The sequence below is a fragment of the Rhinopithecus bieti genome, unplaced genomic scaffold (assembly GCF_001698545.2).
Source record: "Rhinopithecus bieti isolate Rb0 unplaced genomic scaffold, ASM169854v2 scaffold_12049, whole genome shotgun sequence".
Lineage (NCBI taxonomy): Eukaryota > Metazoa > Chordata > Mammalia > Primates > Cercopithecidae > Rhinopithecus > Rhinopithecus bieti.
Genome location: NW_016807278.1, coordinates 171902 through 190553, shown reverse-complemented (window position 1 = coordinate 190553; position 18652 = coordinate 171902). Strand labels below are relative to the sequence as shown.

General features: G+C 35.2%; 1 protein-coding gene across 4 annotated transcripts in view; it reads left to right on the top strand.

Annotated features, from left to right (window-relative positions):
• Nucleotides 1-11302, top strand: part of CD55 (CD55 molecule (Cromer blood group)) — a 38070-nt gene extending 26768 nt beyond the window's left edge. For 2 of the 4 annotated variants that reach the window (XM_017880848.1, XM_017880852.1), the window contains one exon: nt 10352-11302. In XM_017880848.1, the coding sequence (XP_017736337.1) occupies nt 10352-10416 (65 nt within the window). In that variant the 3' untranslated portion in view covers nt 10417-11302. Of the gene's footprint in view, nt 1-2846; nt 2938-6879; nt 6945-10351 lie in introns of all 4 variants that reach the window. The other 2 variants (XM_017880847.1, XM_017880850.1) reach the window with 2 other exon arrangements.
• The last annotated feature ends 7350 nt before the right edge of the window (nt 11303-18652 follow it).

Here is an 18652-nt window from a genome sequence, read left to right as displayed (position 1 = left end):
AGGTGCACACCACCACACCCAGCTAATTTTCGTATTTTTAGTAGAAATGAGGTTTCACTATGTTGACCAAGCTGGTCTCAAACTCCTGACCTCAAGTGATCCACTTGCCTCAACCTTGCAAAGTGCTGGGATTACAGGCATGAACCTCCATGCCCAGCAGTATGGCCCTTTTAAAAATATTGTTTCTTCCTATGCATGAGCATGGAATATTTTTCCATTTGTTTATGTTGTCTCTGTCTTCTTTGTTTTCTATTTCTTATACAGATCGTTCACCTCCCTGGTTAGCTGTATTCATAGGTATTTTATCCTTTTGTAGTTATTGTGAATAGGTTTGCATTCTTGATTTGGCTGTCAGCTTGACATTGTTGGTGTATAGAAATGCTTCTGATTTTTGTACCCCGAAGCTTTACTGATGTTGTTTAACAGTTCTAAAAGCTTTTAGGTAGAGACTCTGGGGTATTCTAGGTTTAGAATCATATCATCTGTGAAGAGAGATAGTTTACTTCCTATCTTCCTATATGGATGCCTTTTCTTTCCCTTGCCTGATTGCTATGGCTAGGATTTCCAGTACCATGTTGAATAGGAATGATAATAATGGACATCCTTGTCTTGTTCTGGTTTTCAAGGTGAATGCTTCCAGCTTTTGCTCATTCAGTATGACATTGGCTGTGGGTTTTTCATAGATGGCTCTTATTATTTTGTGGTATGTTCCTTTGATGCCTAGTTTGTTGATGACTTTTAACATGAAGGGATGTTGAATTTTGTCAAAAGTGTTTTTGGCAACAATTGAGATGATCACGTGGTTTTTTGTTTGTAGTTCTGTTTATGTGATGAATCACATATATTGATTTGCATGTGTTGAGCCAACCTTGCATCCCAGGAATAAAGCCTACTTGATTGTGGTACGTTAGGTATTTGATGTGCTGCTGGATTCTTTTGCTAGTATTTTGTTGAGAATTTTGCATTTACTTTCATCAGGGATTTTGGCCTGAAGTTTTCTTTTTTGTTATGTCTCTTTGCCAGATTTTGGTATCAGAGTGATGCTGGCCTTATAAAATGAGGAGTCCCTCTTCCTTGATTTTTGGCATAGTTTCAGTATGATTGGTACTGGCTCTTGTTTGTATGTCTGGTGGAATTTGGTTGTGAATCCATCTGGTACAGGGCTCTTTCTGGTTGGTAGGTTTTTAAAATTACTGATTCAAATTAAGAACTTGTTATTGGTCTGTTCAGGTATTTAATTTCTTCCTGGTTCAATCTTAAGAGGTTGTATTTTTCCAAGAATTTACGATTTATTTTACATTTTCTAGTTTGTGTACATAGAGGTGTTCAAAATAGTCTCTGAGAGTGTTTTGTATTTCTGTAGCATTGGCAGTAATATCCCCTTTGTCATTTGAGATTGTGTTTATTTGGATTTTCTCCCTCTTTATTAGTCTAGCTAGCTATCAATCTTATTTATTCTTTCAGAAAACCAGCTTTTGGTTTTGTTGATCTTTTGTATTCATTTTTGCATCTCAGTTTTATTCAGTTCAGCTCTGATTTTGGTTATTTTTTTTTTCTTCTGCTAGCTTTTGGGTTGGTTTCCTCTTGTTATTTCTAGATCCTCTAGAGGTGCTGTTACTTTGTTAATTTGAGATTTTTCTAACATTTTGATGTAGGTGTTTAACGCTACAAACTTTCCTCTTAACATTGTTCTGGCTGTGTCCCAGAGACTCTGGCATGTTGTATCTTTGTTTTCAGTAGTTTCAAAGAATTTCTTGATTTCTGCCTTAATTTTCAGAATACCAGAAGTCATTCAGGAGTAGGTTGTTTAATTTCCATGTAATTGTATAGTTTTAAGAGATCTTCTTGGTATTGATTTATATTTTTATCATGCTGTGGACTAAGAGTATGGTTAGTATGATTTTGGTTTTTTTAATTTGTTTAAAATTGCTTTATGGCTGAGTATGTGGTCAATCTTAGAGTATGTGCTATATGCAGATGAGAAGAATGTATATCCTGTTGTTGTTGAGTGTAATGTTTTGTAGATGTCTGTTAAGTCCATTTGGTCAAGTGTCAAGTTTAGGTCATGAATATCTTTGTTAGTTTTTTGCCTTGATTATGTGTCTAACATTGTCAGTGGGGTGTTGAAGTCTCCCACTATATTGTGTGGTTATTTCCATCTCTTTATCGGTCTTTAAGAACTTATTTATCAATCTGGATGATCCAGTGTTGGATCTGAAAAGAGTAATAAAAACATTATCATTACTACCATTATTATTTATTGTGGTTATTTTATATTTTGAATGAACTTCTAAGCTAAAAGATTTATCTTGAAAGATTCCAACTGTTGGAATTCACTTTGTTTTAAATAGAAATAAAAGTGTTTCAAATGAAAGTCTGATGATTTAATGATCCCAAAAGTGATGAGTTTAACACATGAGTTTTTTCTCACCTGCTCAATGGCACTCAATGAAGGTTTGAAATGCCTTTTTTTTTCTGAAATTCTTTAAGTATTATACCCTTTGATTTTCTAGAAAACTTTCCTTAGTGTTAGTTGGAATTGCCAGCTTCTGTGAACAAAATAAAGAGATGTCGCTTCCTTCGTTAAATTGGAGCATGATGGCAAACATTGTTTGTGTGTGTGATTTCATATTTGGTAGGACATAAACCTGAAAATGCCCCCTCCTCCCTCCTTCCCTCCTAAAGATTTATTTTATTCCGTGCATGAGGTTACTCTTCTTTAAAGATAAATTAACTCTACTGCAAGAAAATTGTTTCATCGATTGCACTGTAATATAAGTAAAATGATACAGATGATCTTTGAATTTTGAAGTATTTGATTTTTTTTTCCTGTTCTGCTAAGGAAGAAAGACCAACTGATGTTACAGAACTTTCCAATTTGCCTTGTAAATGAAGCGTGTGTTGTGAATTTTAAATCTGTTCTTCCATTGGCTCTGTGTAAGTGTTTCCCAATTTTTTTGTGTGTCAGAGGGGCGTTAATTCTTGCTCTCTTCTCACCAAAGACCTTTTTAGACATTTTTTTCTTGATCATCGTCCACACACATATACTGTAAATCAGTTTATGTATCACATATATATCTGCACTCTATACTTAAAAAAGGATTTTTTTTTTTTTACTTTCATCAGGTATCACCCCCATTGAGAATGCTTGCTTTCTGTTGGTTTTGTTTTTATTTTTTTAAAAGACAAAATCATACAGAAGAAATAACTTAACCTCTGGAGTCAAACCAGTCGGACGTCGGTTTGAATCCTGTTTTTTTCACTTAGTAATTATTCAACCCAAGTGATTAACTTAATCTCTCTGAGGCTGAATTTCCTCATTTAAGAGATAGAGATTGTGTTTCCTATGTGAAGTATTTGAAGCTTAATGTGATTAGTGGATATGAAAACTCCAAGCACAATCCTAAAAGTTGAATAAATACTAGCTTAAGGAAGTCACTGCGTGCAATCACTATTATTTTCCTAAGCTGGATTTCTGATAATTTTATCACTCCCTCTGGCCACACCAAAAAGTAAAACAGTCTTTTATTCAGGTAATATTTACATGTTTTCTCTGTGGCAAGTACTGTACTGATATTTTTTTAATGTATTATTTCATATTATTCTCACAACAATCTTATAGTGTAGCATTTATATCCCATTTTCAGCTAAGAGAACTGTGGTTTTGCAAGATTTGTAACTTGCCCTTCACAGAGCTAGTAGGCAGTAAATAGAGGCAGATGACTAGTTTCTCTATTACCAGGTTTGTTTGTTTGTTTGTTTATTTATTTATTTATTTATTTATTTATTTATTTATTTTGAGGGGGGACAGGGTCTCACTCTGTCACCCAGGCTGGCGTGCAGTGGTGCAATCTCAGCTCACTGCAACCTCTGTTTCTCAGGTTCAGATGATCTTCCCAGGTACTTTAAAAGATAGAAAGGTGCTCATCCTAGTGACAGACCAAGAGACTATACAACGCAAATTGGACAGTTAAGGTGCCCTGATTCCCTACAGTATTGCTTTATTCCCCTCTGTTGCCAAAGTCCTATACTGAGACATTCATAAGTCCTTCATGGGGACTAACAGATCAATTTAAAGAATAATAAATAAGAAGTCAGGAAATACTCAATGAAATATAGAAAATATTTTTTCTGTATCCCCTAACAATTGTGTACTTATTTATCCTTTAAACTTGAATATGGCTTATATTACAGACTAGCCCAAATCTAAATGTACTTTCAAGAGTCTTGACACTTAAGTAGGTATTTGAAATTAATAAGATGTGGTTACAGGGGTCTTTATGTCTTATTACATGCCCCTATACATGACAAACTTAAGTCCCATTATAAAGTAACATCAGTTATCTGTCTGTTATGCAGGTTTAAGTCAGATAATATAATCATATAATCTTTCTGTGATATGTTTAGCCTGGAAAAGGAAGTGTGTGAATTTCCCTTATTAAAAAAATTGAAGAAATACAGAGGTACAGAAAATCCAGCAATGATGGCAAAACATTTAAAGGGTCCTGTGGATGTCTCTCTGAGGAAGCAGAATTGAAACTGCGTTTACAAAATGGAAAATTTAAGATTACTCAAGCATACTGTTTTTCAAATCATTTACGAAAATCTCTTCCCAGGGTGACTTTACTTGTCGATAGACCCTGTATTCTGTTACGTTAAGTATGATATAAGCAAGAACAAAATCTTTCCACAACTTTGCTTTTTCATAGCACATGGATTGCATTTCCACTTTGTTAGCTCTGCAAGTTAGACCTTTTGAAGTGTCTAGGTCATCCCACATTTCTTCAAAAAAGATGATGTGCATCCTCTAGGTAACTGCAGTTCTTGTAGGTAGGTAGGTGGAATTCTAACTTGAGTTTTTTGGCAGTGAAGATGATACCCTATATATTAATGTAGTATCTGTCTAATGTAAATTTTGTTTGATGAATATCAGGTATTTTATGGAAAATGTTTCAAACAGTTAAAATTAGGGCCTGAATCTGGGGCTAGAAGTAAGTTTTTCTCCGGCAGTAAACTGATTTATTCTTTCTTGGTCTGTTTTCTTATCTGGAAACAAGATATTCAGTGCAATTTAATACATATTTGTTAAACACTTTCTACTGTACTACTGTTTGCCATGCACTGTGTTAATAAGGAGAGGTGATCAAATGAGATAATAGGTGGCAAACTGCTTTGCAATGTTTTCAACACTACAGAGATACAGTTCTACATGATGGAGAACCTTACTAAAATACTCCTTTTGTAGGGGAGAAAACCTTTTTCTAACATCATGTTATTTTCCTACCTAAGAGCTCTTCAGTTTAATCTTAGGAACATTGGAATCATAATTATTATTTCATTCATTATTTCATACTTTCATTTATACCAAGTTGCATAAATCTTAATGTTGATTCACCTTTGGTTTTCTGTAGATACCAAGTGAATTTTGAGATCATAAACAGTTGCCTTTGAGCCTGGAAGTTTTGTTTCTAATTTGGGAGATCATATGCTCATTAATTTACTAAGAAGATAACGTAGAATTTTGTTTTTCATACTTCTGTGTTTTGCCCTGGTTTTCTGTTAAAGTATCAGCTTCTACAGTTTCTTCTAGAACTATGTATATGTGTTGATCATTGTTCTGGGAATAGCCTTTTCCTTCTGTCATCCGGATGTTCTAGATCACTCTGAATCTTCTATCTTGATTTAGCATTCAAATAAAAAATGAGATATTGAAAATGATGGAATTAGTGGGAACTGGTGACAGGAAGGGGGAAACCCAAAATTTTTTAGAAGCTGTGATTTATTTCATGGATAGTCTTTCTAAGTTAATGATACAATCCTAGGGGATCAGTTAAATAAACTGATAAAGTGAAATACTGTAAAAACTTACCTGTGGTAGAAATAGGTGTTTTTTAAATCACAATTTCCATATGGCAGTGCAATTGTACAGTGTTTCTATTTTGCTGATTTGGAGCCAAACACACTCATTAGCCACGTTAGATTCAGTTACTATTCTAGTGTCATCTGTCATTTCCTTTGTAGTACAGACCAACAGAGTTGAGTCCAAGGACACTGGACAGGGTTGATGGTGGTGGGGGTAGGGGGGTGTTGGTGAGAAAAGGGAGAACAAGGATGGTGAGAGAAAAGGGCAAATGGGTACATTTGAGAAGACAGATTGTGTAAGCTATGAAAGTGATTTGATATTGACCAACTTACTTGACCAATTATTTGCTGTTGTTCAGCTCAAAATAGTGCTTTGGATCTTAAAAGTGAATATAAATTTTTGAAATGAAATTTAATCTACAATAGGCTGAACACTAAAAAGCATATTCTGTAGGCAAAGTAAATATAGTCTGCCCTCTAATCTCAGATGATAATAGTACAGGCATATTTCCTGTGATGGAGAAATGTCTACATATCTGTTATATCTACTATAAACTAGGTAAATGTCCTTCCCGTTAACCACTTATGTTAATGTTCCTTCTTTCTGAGACTCAGTTTACTCGTCTAAAAAATGAAAGTGAGCTCTAAGATACTTTCTAGCTCTAAAATAACAAAATTCTGTCATCATATTTGAATGCTCAACGATCAAAACATTTAAAATCGAGCATGATTGGGTTGAAACACTTTAGAAGCCTCTCAAATCTGTCAAAAAATTATATTTGAGCATTGTGATACTCTAAATACATTTCTTCCTTTTTCTTTCAAAGAAAACAGGACAAATAAAACATGCATTTGTCAAAAACGTGTGACATAAGGAAGTCATATACAAAATGCAATTAATATCTCCTATTTTTTAACTCACTTCATAACCAGTATGTTTGTCATTGTAAAACTATAATGTAATTTTACTTGCTCATGTTTCTATTAACTGTGTTACCATATCTTTTCCCCTTCAAGGATTTCTTGCTGGTACTATATTAACTGGTACCCTAATTCTAGTCATTGGAATATGGAAAATCAGGGTGAGCAGAAATTCTGATGATTTTTTAAAATTTATTCTTAGTTTATTTCCAGTAAAATTTGGTACTGTATCAGTAGATGACTCTCTTAGCTTTATTTAAATTTTGGCATGTCTCCGTATTCATTTTTGTCTGTAATTACTATCCTGGATTAACAGACTTCATGTCTGTTTTTCCTCAATATATTCAAAGGCACATTTCAAAGCAAAGTGACTTGAAGTCTCATTTTGTGATCTATCGATCCACTGATTTTTTTTTCCACTCAGTATAATTTATGGTAGTATCTAAGAAGCAAAGAAGTCTAGGAAAAATCAAACTCTAACATACTGTGAAATTGCCCGTGATTAGGGCTTTTTCTCAGTTATATTAATAGATGCCAGTCCAGCTCAAAACAGCGCAGTGGTTAAGAGAGCAGACTCTGGAGCCTGACGGCCCAGTTTGAATCCTGGATCTGCCATCTGGGAGTTATTTGACTGTGAACAATTTAACCTCTCTGTGCCTCAGTTTACTTATTTGTAAAATGGTGGAAATATAGTACCTACCTCATGTGATTATAGTAAGGATCAAATGAGTTGCCACCTGTCAAGTGCTTAGAACATTGCTTGGCACATAGTAAGCACTCAGATATTAAAACAACAACAACACACACACACACACACATCAGTATTATTTAAAATATCTAATCTGCATTGAATATACATAATGTATAATGTATAATGTATAATGTATAAATGTCACCATTGGCTCTGATGTGTCCTGTAGCAAAGAATGATTTAAATTGACCCTCTTCTGTTTTGTAGTTTTAACTGTTCAGAAAACTACTTGTGGAATTTATACAAACTTGAGTTATTTCTAAGCTGCCCTAATGCCTGTCCATTTTTCCCATTAATAAGAGAACTATAATTTAATGCTGTTATTGAATTGTCTGTTTTAATTCTTTGGGTGATGTGACCTATCTCCTTTTTACCCTCTACAATTTTTCTACTTAAATTAACAATATTACTTAAGCCTATTATAAGTTAAAGTATGTAAATATTTTTTGACTCACTAAATGAGTCAGTCTTTTGGAAAAATATTTGACCATTAGGTCCAGGGGAGTGATTAATAATTTTTACAGGCATTTGTTTAATATCAACAAAATATTCTAGCTGTCATGATAGCAAATATAGTAAGACATGACTTTTTCTCCAGATATATCAGAAATGTTTTAGGAATGTGATTTAGAACCTAACAAAAACTCAGTTAGTTCTAAGTCATCTAAAGTGAGTTGGTATGGAAGCATCAGCAAAGCTACTCTGAAAAAAAATTAAACCACCAATCCTATGTACTTTCTTGTATTTGTTCCAACTCTCCTTTTGAAATACTGTTATCAATTTATCAAGTTATAAAGTATCAATGTATAGAGTATTATCAATTTACCAAAGCTACTGCTTTGAGGCTCTCTGGATCAGTGGGAGTGGAGACTGGGTGGGGCAGGACAGCAGGATGTGGTAAGTTTACCAGGTGCTTTCTCTTGGCTTTCATCAGTTTCTTTACATACTTTGGTAAGGTGATTGGCTGTGATACTTGTATGTCCTATTAAGGAACATAGAAGGAAGGAATACAGTAACTTCTGCTTATCCTTGGTTGGGGGCAGGGTGTTTCAAGACCCCCCAGTGAATGCCTGAAACCACAGATAGTGCCTAACTCTATATGTGCTGTGTTTTTTTCTCGTATGTACATACCTATGAGATAAAGTTTAATTTATAAATGAGGCACAGTAAGAGATTAACACTAACTAATAATCAATTAGAACAATTTATTGTAGCAAAAATTATGTGAATGGGGTCTCTCTCTCAGAATATCTTATTGTATTATACTCACCTATTTTCAGATTGCAGTTGACTGTGGGTAACTGAAACCACAGATAAGGAGACTAGTGTATTTGTTTTGAATTGTATTTTGGGGTTTTGCAGTGAACTTAGTTGCTTATTTTCTGAATTAGAGGGAAACTCTTGCAAACTCCTAAGAAAAATTTTTCTTTTTTATGTGCACATAAAAAGTATTCCATTTGCCTTATTTTGGAAGCATAAGCTGTTGAGGGTAAGAGCTAGCTTTACATATGTTTGGCTAGTCTCCTGATTTCATACTGATTTAATTAAATATTTGATCTTAATCAAGACAGGATATGGTTAATGTGCAAGTGATAATGTGGTTTCATTAAAGATTCTTCATGTTTGCCTGTCAGAGGATTGATTTATTTCTTTTAGAAGAGTTAGGTCTATATGATAAATTTTAGTTTAGGGATGGAAGTGTAAGCAGATGCCTGACTTTGTTTTTTGTTGGAAATGACAGTTATATAATTCAATTCAATAGTTTTTTTATTCTCTACTATTCAGCTCTTACAATGCACATGAGAGCAACAAAGTACTCAATGTTGTGTTTGACCATTTAAGTGTGACTGATGGTCCCTCAGAAATAAGACTTTCTGGTAAATTATAAAAGGTATATATGATTTAATAACATCACATTTCTGTATCTTGTAAAATATCCATTAATACCCTTGGCTAGGGGGTTCTTCATGACTTTTAAAGGACAATAGAGGCTTGAGTCAATACTGGCGTTAGAGTTGTTTTTTTCTTTGTTGAATGAATGACTAGCGCATCAAATCATTACTGTGACACGTTGTCAGTTCTGGACTTGGTAGCACTATGCTTATTATCTCATCCTATGTTTTGAAGTCAGTTTATTGTAATGATTAGATGTATAATGCCACAAATATTTGGGGGGAAAGGGATGATATATTAGGACTTAAAGAGAATGCCTTCATTATGATAATTTGCATCATGAGATGGTTGATCTACCTTGTATTTCTCCTTTTGCTTGGTGGCTTTTAGAGTTTTCATTATTTAAGAAAAAATATAATATGTGCTAAGATATCCTTTTATAGGTCATGTTTGTAGATCTTAAAAGACATCTCATATCTTTATACAAAATTGTCACACAAAAATAACTTTGTGTAAATGTATCTGTAAAACTGAGTGTCTTCATCTCTCAATCTTCTCTTCCACATGTAGTAGTATTCAGGGGGTTTTATTTATTTTTATTTTTTTTAACATCTCCCACACTTAGGAATTCATTGACTTTTAATTTGAGGGTACCCTAATTCATTCTAGCTTAGCCACTCTTCATCTCGAGAAACTAAAAACTCCATGTCATATTTTAGTTTTTGCTGTAGCTGATAAACCCCACCTGTAAAATCTTGTCCATATTCTATTACCATTTTTTTTTGTTTTGCACCCCAAATTAACTGATTGTTTTTGGCGATTTATCACATAGTAACTAAAAATTAATGTTTATCACTAGTAAATAAAATCATTTTGATTTTAACTTTTTTTTTTTTTTTTTTTTTTTTTTTTTTACATTTTCAGGGTACACGTGTTTCACGTTGACAGGTTTGCTTGGGACGCTAGTAACCATGGGCTGGCTGACTTAGCCAAAGAAGAGTTAAGAAGAAAATACACACAAGTATACAGACTGTTTCTAGTTTCTTAGACTTATCTGCATATTGGATACAATAAATGCAATTGTGCTTTTCATTTAGGATACTTTCATTGTCTTTAAGGTGTGTTAGGAATGTCAACAAAGGAGAAAAAAGGCAGTCCCAGAATCACATTCTCAGCACACCTCTACCTCTTGAAAATAGAACAACTTGCAGAATTGAGAGTGATTCCTTTCCTAAAAGTGTAAGAAAGCATAGAGATTTGTTCATATTTAGAATGGGAACACGAGGAAAAGAGAAGAAAAGTGATTTTTTTCCCACAAGATCTGTAATGTTATTTCTACTTATAAAGGAAATAAAAAATGAAAAACATTTGGATATCAAAAGCAAATGAAAACCCAGTTCAGTCTCTTTTAAGCAAAATTGCTAAAGAGAGATGAACCACATTATAAAGTAATGTTTGACTGTAAGGCATTTTCATTTTTCCTTCAGGTTGGCAAAATATTTTAAAGGTAAAACATGCTAGTGAGCCAGGGGTGTTGATGGTGACAAGGGAGGAATATAGAATGAAAGACTGAGTCTTCCTTTGTTGCACAAATACAGTTTGGAAAAAGCCTGTGAAAGATGTCTTCTTTGACCTAATGTCTTTAAAAGTATCCAGAGATACTACAGTATTCACATAAGAAAAGATTATATGTTATTTCTAAAGTGAGATGTCCATAGTCAAATTTGTAAATCTTATTCTTTTGTAATATTTATTTATATTTATTTATGACAGTGAACATACTGATTTTACATGTAAAACAAGAAAAGCTGAAGATATGTGAAGAAAAATTTATTTTCCCTAAATAGAAATAAATGACTGATCCCATTTTTTGGTCTCATGTAGTATTTGAAATTTATTCTTAAACATGACTACTTTATTTCTGAATAAGAAATTCCCTACCTGCCTCCTACAAGCAGTCCAGAATGCTGTCTCTTGGTTGTCCTAGTGTGAATAATTTTCAGTTACTTTAAAATTATATTGTACTTTCTCAAGCATGTCGTATCCTTTCCTGTCAGAGTACCTATATTACTTGTTCCTGATTTACCTGAAGACAATCTGATTAATTTCTAGGTTTTTACCATATTCTTGTCATCTTGCCAATTACATTATAGGTATTAGGCTAGACTAAGATGTACTAGTTATATGGAATGTAACTAGATTTATTATGGCAATGTTTATTTTGTCATTTTGCTTCATCTGTTTTGTTGTTGAAGTACTTTAAATTTCCTATGTTCATGGAATTTCACTGTAAAGACTTTAATGTGTATTTCTCAAAATAAAACTTTTTTTTCTCCTTAACCACAGTTATCACAACTAGCAGTACTATCAATAATTTCCTAATAGTTTCTAATATTAGGAAATTCTTTGAACTTTCCTAGAAGTTCTAAGAGTAGGCACATATCCACCTATCCATTCATTCATTTGTTAAATGTGAGGGCCTGCTCTGCCTATTCTGTAATAACCCAGTGCTTCCAGGGATAGCAGTAACACTGGCTCAGCTATTCAGAAAAAAAGCTGAGTCCCTACTATGTGCAAGCTGCCGTATGCTAAATGTGAGCTTACCAAGATAAATACAAATGTCTGCCCTCAAGTTGCTTATAGTTTGCCACAGGAAGACCAAAATATATACTTATTGAGAGAAAGAAGATAAAGTTATAAGGGTTACAGCCCCAAATATGATGGGTGCTTAAGCTGTTTGTTAAGTAACTGAGTGGCAGGGAGGGAGACATTCAAGGCAGGAAGCTGATTGAGAAAGCAATAATAGATGAGATTATAATGGCAGGATGGTTGAAGTAGGAAAGGCTTAGAGCAAGGGCTAGACTATGTCATGTGTTCTGTGTAGATGTGAAAATTATAAGCTCTAGACTTTTTATTCTGCTCAATCAAATTAGAATCAATGAGCATAAAATAGGTTTATAATAGCAAGAACTTGCTGTCTTTGGATAAGGGTAAAAGCGGAAATGCTATTTAACAGTCATTTACCTGGAAGAAAATATAAACAATAGGCTTGCTAAGGGTAAAGCTATTTTCTTGTAGGATTTCTGTTTACGGTGTATCCTGTAGTTATGAGGTTGAGCGGTTTTATTTTTGCTCAGGATAACGTCTCCTATGAGATTTTACTTTGCAAAGGTTGTATTGCTTTTCCTCTCGAGACTGATGTATTTGTTACAGCAAGTTATACCTGCTCACCGTAGAAATTTGAGTTTTATAATATTTAGCCCAATATCACTGTCACTTTTCTGGGAACACTTGAAAACATGAATAGTTTTTGTCTTGTCACACCCTAACCCTGTTTGCTTTGGTTAATGTCCAATGTGCAAATGCCTCATTTTCCTCCCACCCGTCCTGAGTGTTTTCTTCCTCCTTCCTGAAACTAAAAACAGCCCATTCCCTGAAGGTACTGCTTCCTTTGCAGCCTATTCCAGTGGTGGCTGGTTTATTTTCATGCATATGACTCATTGTTAAGAGGTGGTGGAGGTGTTTTCCTTGTTCCTCACTGTCATGTCTTCCATCTCAACCCCACCCACAACTCTTTAAAAGAGTAGCTGTCCATTCACTCTGTAGGGTAATTTACTAAAATGTCAAATGTTTTCCTTATAATTCTCCTTGGTGAAAAGCATGGATTCTGGAGACAAATCGGAGCCCTGGCATTTATCAGCTGCAGGACTCAAGGGATATTCCTTGTCAGTGTACCTTAGTTATCTATGTGTAAAGTGGGCCTACAATCAGTACCAGCCTCATAGGATTTGCAATGAGAATTAAGTTAATACACATAGAGCTTAAAATGGTGCCAGTCATGTAGGAAGTGCTCAGTAAGTTTTAGCTCTTTTTGGTGCACAGGTGGAGAGATTGCCTTAGGTGGAAGCATGCAGGGCTTCTGTAGATACCAGGAAGGAACTGTTTGCAGGTGGATTGGAGATGCCCATGGTGGCAGCTTTTGGAAATTGATTTCACATTTCTTCTGTTTTCTCAGGGACATATACATCAAGGTCATCATGAAAATGATGACACGTGAGGAGGTGTTATGTTTGAAGACAGGCAGAGAAGGAAAGGACTAGAGACATTTAGTCAATTAACAGGCCATGCTAAAGACCCAGTTGAGGTGAGTGCTCATGAATTTAGAGAGCAATCATCAAGCTTGGTTCTGAGTTTTTCTGCAGTCATATTTAGCTTTCTAGAGATGGTCTCAGAAAAAACCAGTTGCTTGGATTTAATCATGATTGGGTGTTCCCAGGTGAATTTGATGACGTGAGTTGAGCATGTGCACAAGGGAGTGATTAAAATGATGGACCATAGAATTTAAGCTATGTGAGAAGGGAAGTGAAGACATATGAGTGGTAAGAAACAAAGAGTAACAGGATCAATATTTTGTAGGCCTTAATGGGGTCATGTCATTGTTAGACTTGGGGTACTATTTAGGGTGAACTAGAATGGTAATATGTAGTAGTGAGAAATAAGAATGCCTCAATTGAAGGTAAAACAGAATTGGCAACCAGAGGACAAAGCTGTCTACAAATATACTTCCCCTTCATTTTGGGCACAAAGTTAGACACATTTCCTGGCACCCTTGCAGTTAAGTGTAGAAGGACTGAGTTCTGGCCAAAGCAACATGATCACAGATGTGTAGCATTTCTAGGTCTGGCCCTAAAACATTGCATATGCGATCCTCCTTGCCTCTTTCCCTACACTGAGTTGATGAAAGTGACTCTAGTAACCTAGTAAGTCACATGCTAAAGATGACAGAACCACAGAAAGGAAGGAGCTTGAGTCATTGCCATGAGTAGAGCTGTCTGCTGATCGGCAACACCCACTTTAGATTTCACGTGAAGAAGAAATAAACTTCTGTCATGTTTTGAGTTCCAACATTTTGGGGATTGGTGTGTTACATTATTGTGGTCGACATTATCTAAACTAACACTGAAGCCTTCTAGATTTTGGTGATGCAAGAGTTTAGACAGAACTGTGGTTGTGAGAAGTTGAAATAAAATGGTGGACAAAAGTATTGGTGCAGAGGAGGCCATGGAACGTCTTAATTGATACTGAAATCACCAAAAAGCATGGGGATTCATGTTAGAGAGTCATACTGAGTCAGGGGCTAAAATCTTCAAGAAATGAGGAGTGGCTTGTACATCTGAAGATGATTGCAAACAAGAAGACAGCAGGTGCTATATTCTGATGACATGCAACTCAAAAAGAAAGGGTTTTATGGAAAGGAAGGAGGATTGGTCTGCAAATAGCAATGATGAATAAAATAATGCACCAACTTCACCTCTATGCCTGGTACTATCTGGAACAAAAGTGCAATGAGATATTTTTGCCTACTGGAGATTTGTCTGCACATTCAAACCCACTGTTTGATCCTCTTCCACTCCTTGTTATTGCAATCCCTTTACTTTCTGGTCACTCACCCCTGTCTGTTGAGGGATTTGGAACCTGGCTCACTGTCTCCCAGCCATCCTACAATCTGGTATTATCCATAATTATTTCACATTGACAAGGATGACTCCTTATAACATCCATGCCTCTGGTTTTATTGACCCTTTGATTTCTAATGATGTCTTTCACTGTACCGGAGTCACTCATCTCCATGGAGCCTTCTTAAATCACTAATTCAGGCATATTTTCTTGCTCATTATAATCTATTCAGCTTTCTAGTTTAGTTACCCCAGTATGTTAATCAACTCTCCACTTTCTTCCTATTTATAAGTCTCCTACTGTGATGGATGTTTTCTGTTTGTTCATCCAGAACCACTCTGTAGCACACTCCAACTTGCTGTGACCTCAGAGGCTGACCTATAATGGAAGCTGTGGAGGGGGGAGAGAGCTGCATTCTTTCTAATTTTTGTTTTGTATCAAAACACTCCACAACTTCTTATTTTATTTCATTTTTTTCCTACCATTCTATCACCAAAGGATGGCTCCCCTTCCTTTTTGCCCTTTTCCTCTTTTAGAAACTACATCTTTCAAAAGCTATCAACTCAGATCACATTATGTTTATGCCCCTTTCCTGAAGGTGTGCTTGTAGTTAGTGCTCTGGTCTACAAGGACACCTTTTCAGTATTTTCATTTTTATGGCAGACTCTTACTTTCTGGCAGTGGTCTTGGAGCAATTTGAGGACTCTGCTAGCTCAGCTTTTTTCTCTTTCATGAAGTCTTTCTACAGACTACCCTTGCTCACCACAGAGGCTTCTAGGAGCAGTGTGAAGGACTCCTAGGTTGTTTTTGTTTTGTTTGTTTTCTTACGGGCAATTTGAAGGTGGTGCTTTGTCTTCTAGTTATGTTGAGAGTGTGGTTTTTGTATGACCACACTTCCTATTGGTGTAGCTGTGGAAAATCAGATGCTTTTATATATTATTGGTGGGAATGCAAACTGATATGGCCATTTTATATGGGAATTTTTCAATATCTAAAACAAATGCATACACATTTACCCTTTGATCCACCAATCTCATGTCTAAAAATGAACTCTGAAGCTATACCTCCAAAAATACAAAAATACACAGGTACAAGATTATTCACCAGAACATTGTTTGTCATTGCAAAAGACTGGAAACCATCTAAATGACTTGCTGAATAAACTATGCTATATCCAAACAGTGGAATACTATGCAGCTGTGAAAAAGAACAAGGAATATCTCTGAACTATTATGAAGTATTTCTAGGATATTATTAACTGAAAAAAGTAAATACAAAAGACTTTGGTATGCTACTTCTCATATGAAAAAGAAGAAATAAAAAATGCATGTCCTTGTTTGTACAAAAAGAAACATAGGAAGGATAAACTAGAAACAATGAGATAGTTATATACAAGGCATGGGTGGAAACAATGGGAAAGATGGGAATTCCTTCTAATTTTTGTTTTGTCTCACAAATTTTAGAATCCTTGTCTCACATATTAAAAAGCCAAGTAAATATAAGCAATGAAAACAGAGAAAAAAATTAACACAATACAAACACAACAAATGAACCTTATATATAATATATATTTATGTATACATATATTTANACCGCGCCCGGCCAAGATTTCTTAAAGAACTAAAAGTAGAACCACTTTTCAATTCAGGAATCCCATTACTGGGTATCTACCCAAAAGGAAAGAAGTCATTATGTAAAAAAGACACCTGAAAATGTATGCTTATTACAGCACAATCTGCAATTGCAAAGTTATGGGACCAATCTAAGTGCCCATCGACTAATGAGTGGATAAAGAAAATGTGGTATATACACACCATGGAATACTACTCAACCATAAAATGAATAAAATAATGTATTTTGCAGCAACTTGAATGAAGCTGGAGGCCTTTATTCTAAAAGAAGTAACTCAGAAATGGAAAACCAAATATTGTATGTCCTCACAAGCGGGAGCTCAACTATGTTTTTAAAATTTTTATTTTATTTTATTTTATTTTTGAGATGGAGTTTCACTCTGTCATCCAGGCTGGAGTGCAGTGGTGCAACCCCCATCTCGGTTCACTGCAGCCTTCACCTCCCGGGCTCAAGTGATTCTCCTGCCTTAGCCTCCCAAGTAGCTGGGATTACAGGCGTGTGCCACCATGCCCAGCTAATCTTAGTAATTTTAGTAGAGATGGGGTTTTGCCATGTTGGCCAGGCTGGTCTCGAATTCCTGACCTCAAGTGTTCCACCTCAAGTGTCCTGACCTCAAGTGTTCGGCCTCCCAAAATGTTGGGTTTACAGGCGTGAGCCGCCACACCCTGCCCCTTACTGTATTTCAAGTGAATAACTTGACCACAGTTAAGAGGGAGCTGTGAGGTAGAATTGAATTAACCTCGGAACACAGTATTTTGATTATACAAACAAAGGGCTAAAGACAAGAATATGAACAAATGTTGGATTTTGTCTAGTGGGTTTGTTCTTCATAGTAGTATGGGTTAGCAATTTCAACACTATGTACATTCTTAGATGGGGTAGATAAGCAAATATATTGCAAATAATGAGTTAGGTTTCTCACTGTTGAAGGGAATTACAAATAAGGGAACACTAGCATGGAGACTGTGGTATTTGTAATTTGAGTTATCAGTATAAATTCATGATTTTGAACGTAACTGATACACAGAGAAACATGTATACACACACACACATGAGTGTGCATATCTGTATTAGGTTCTCCAGAGAAACAGAACCAATAAGAGATATATAGATATATGAAGAGATTCATGGGAATTGGCTCATGCAATTATGGAGACCTAGAAGTCCCATAATATGCCATCTTCAAGCTGGAATCCCAGGAAGGCAGGTGGTGTAATTCTGAGATTGAAGTCTTGAGAACCGGGGGAGTCAATGATGTAACTCCCAATCTAGGGCTTAAGGCCCAAGGACCAGGGGCTGCTGGTGTGCAGATGCAAGTCCTGGAGTTCAAAGGATTGAGAGCCAGGATTGAAGGATTGAACCCTCCGATGTCTGAGGGCAGTAGAAGATGGATGTTCCAGCTCAAGAAGAGAAAGTAGGAATCCGTCCTTCCTCCACTTTCTTGTTCTATTCAGATGAGCCCTCAATGGACAGAACGATGCTCACCCACACTGTGAGGGCTGGTCTTCTTTACTCAATCCACTGACTTAAGTGCTCATCTCTTCTGGAAACACCTTCACACCCAGAAATAATGTTCTACCAGCCATGGGCCTGTCACCTAGCCCAGTCAAGTTGATACATAAAACTAGCTATCACAACATCTGTGTGTGTATATACATATGTATTTGCATGTGTGCGTATATATGTGTGTGTATATATATAAATTGTGTATGTTGTGACTGTGTAGGTGTATACACATATATATAAATTATATTTAAAATATTTCACTATATTAATATATAGTATATATGTTATATATAATGTTATATATTATATATTAATGTAATATATATTTACATCTTATAAAAGACATTTTTATAATCTGTTATACATTATATAAATATATGTAATATATAAATTATATACTTATAAGTACATTATAAGTTATGTATATATGCTATATGTATTTATTATATATGTTATGTTATATATAATTTATTGCATATATTTATAATATATAAAACATACATAATCTGTCTTCTTGGAAAAGCTTACAAACAGTGAGACTCCAGATCCAGAATTCTTTTTTTTTGAGACAGTCTTACTCTGTCACCCAGGCAGGAGTGTGGTGGTGTGATCTTGGCTCACTGCAACCTC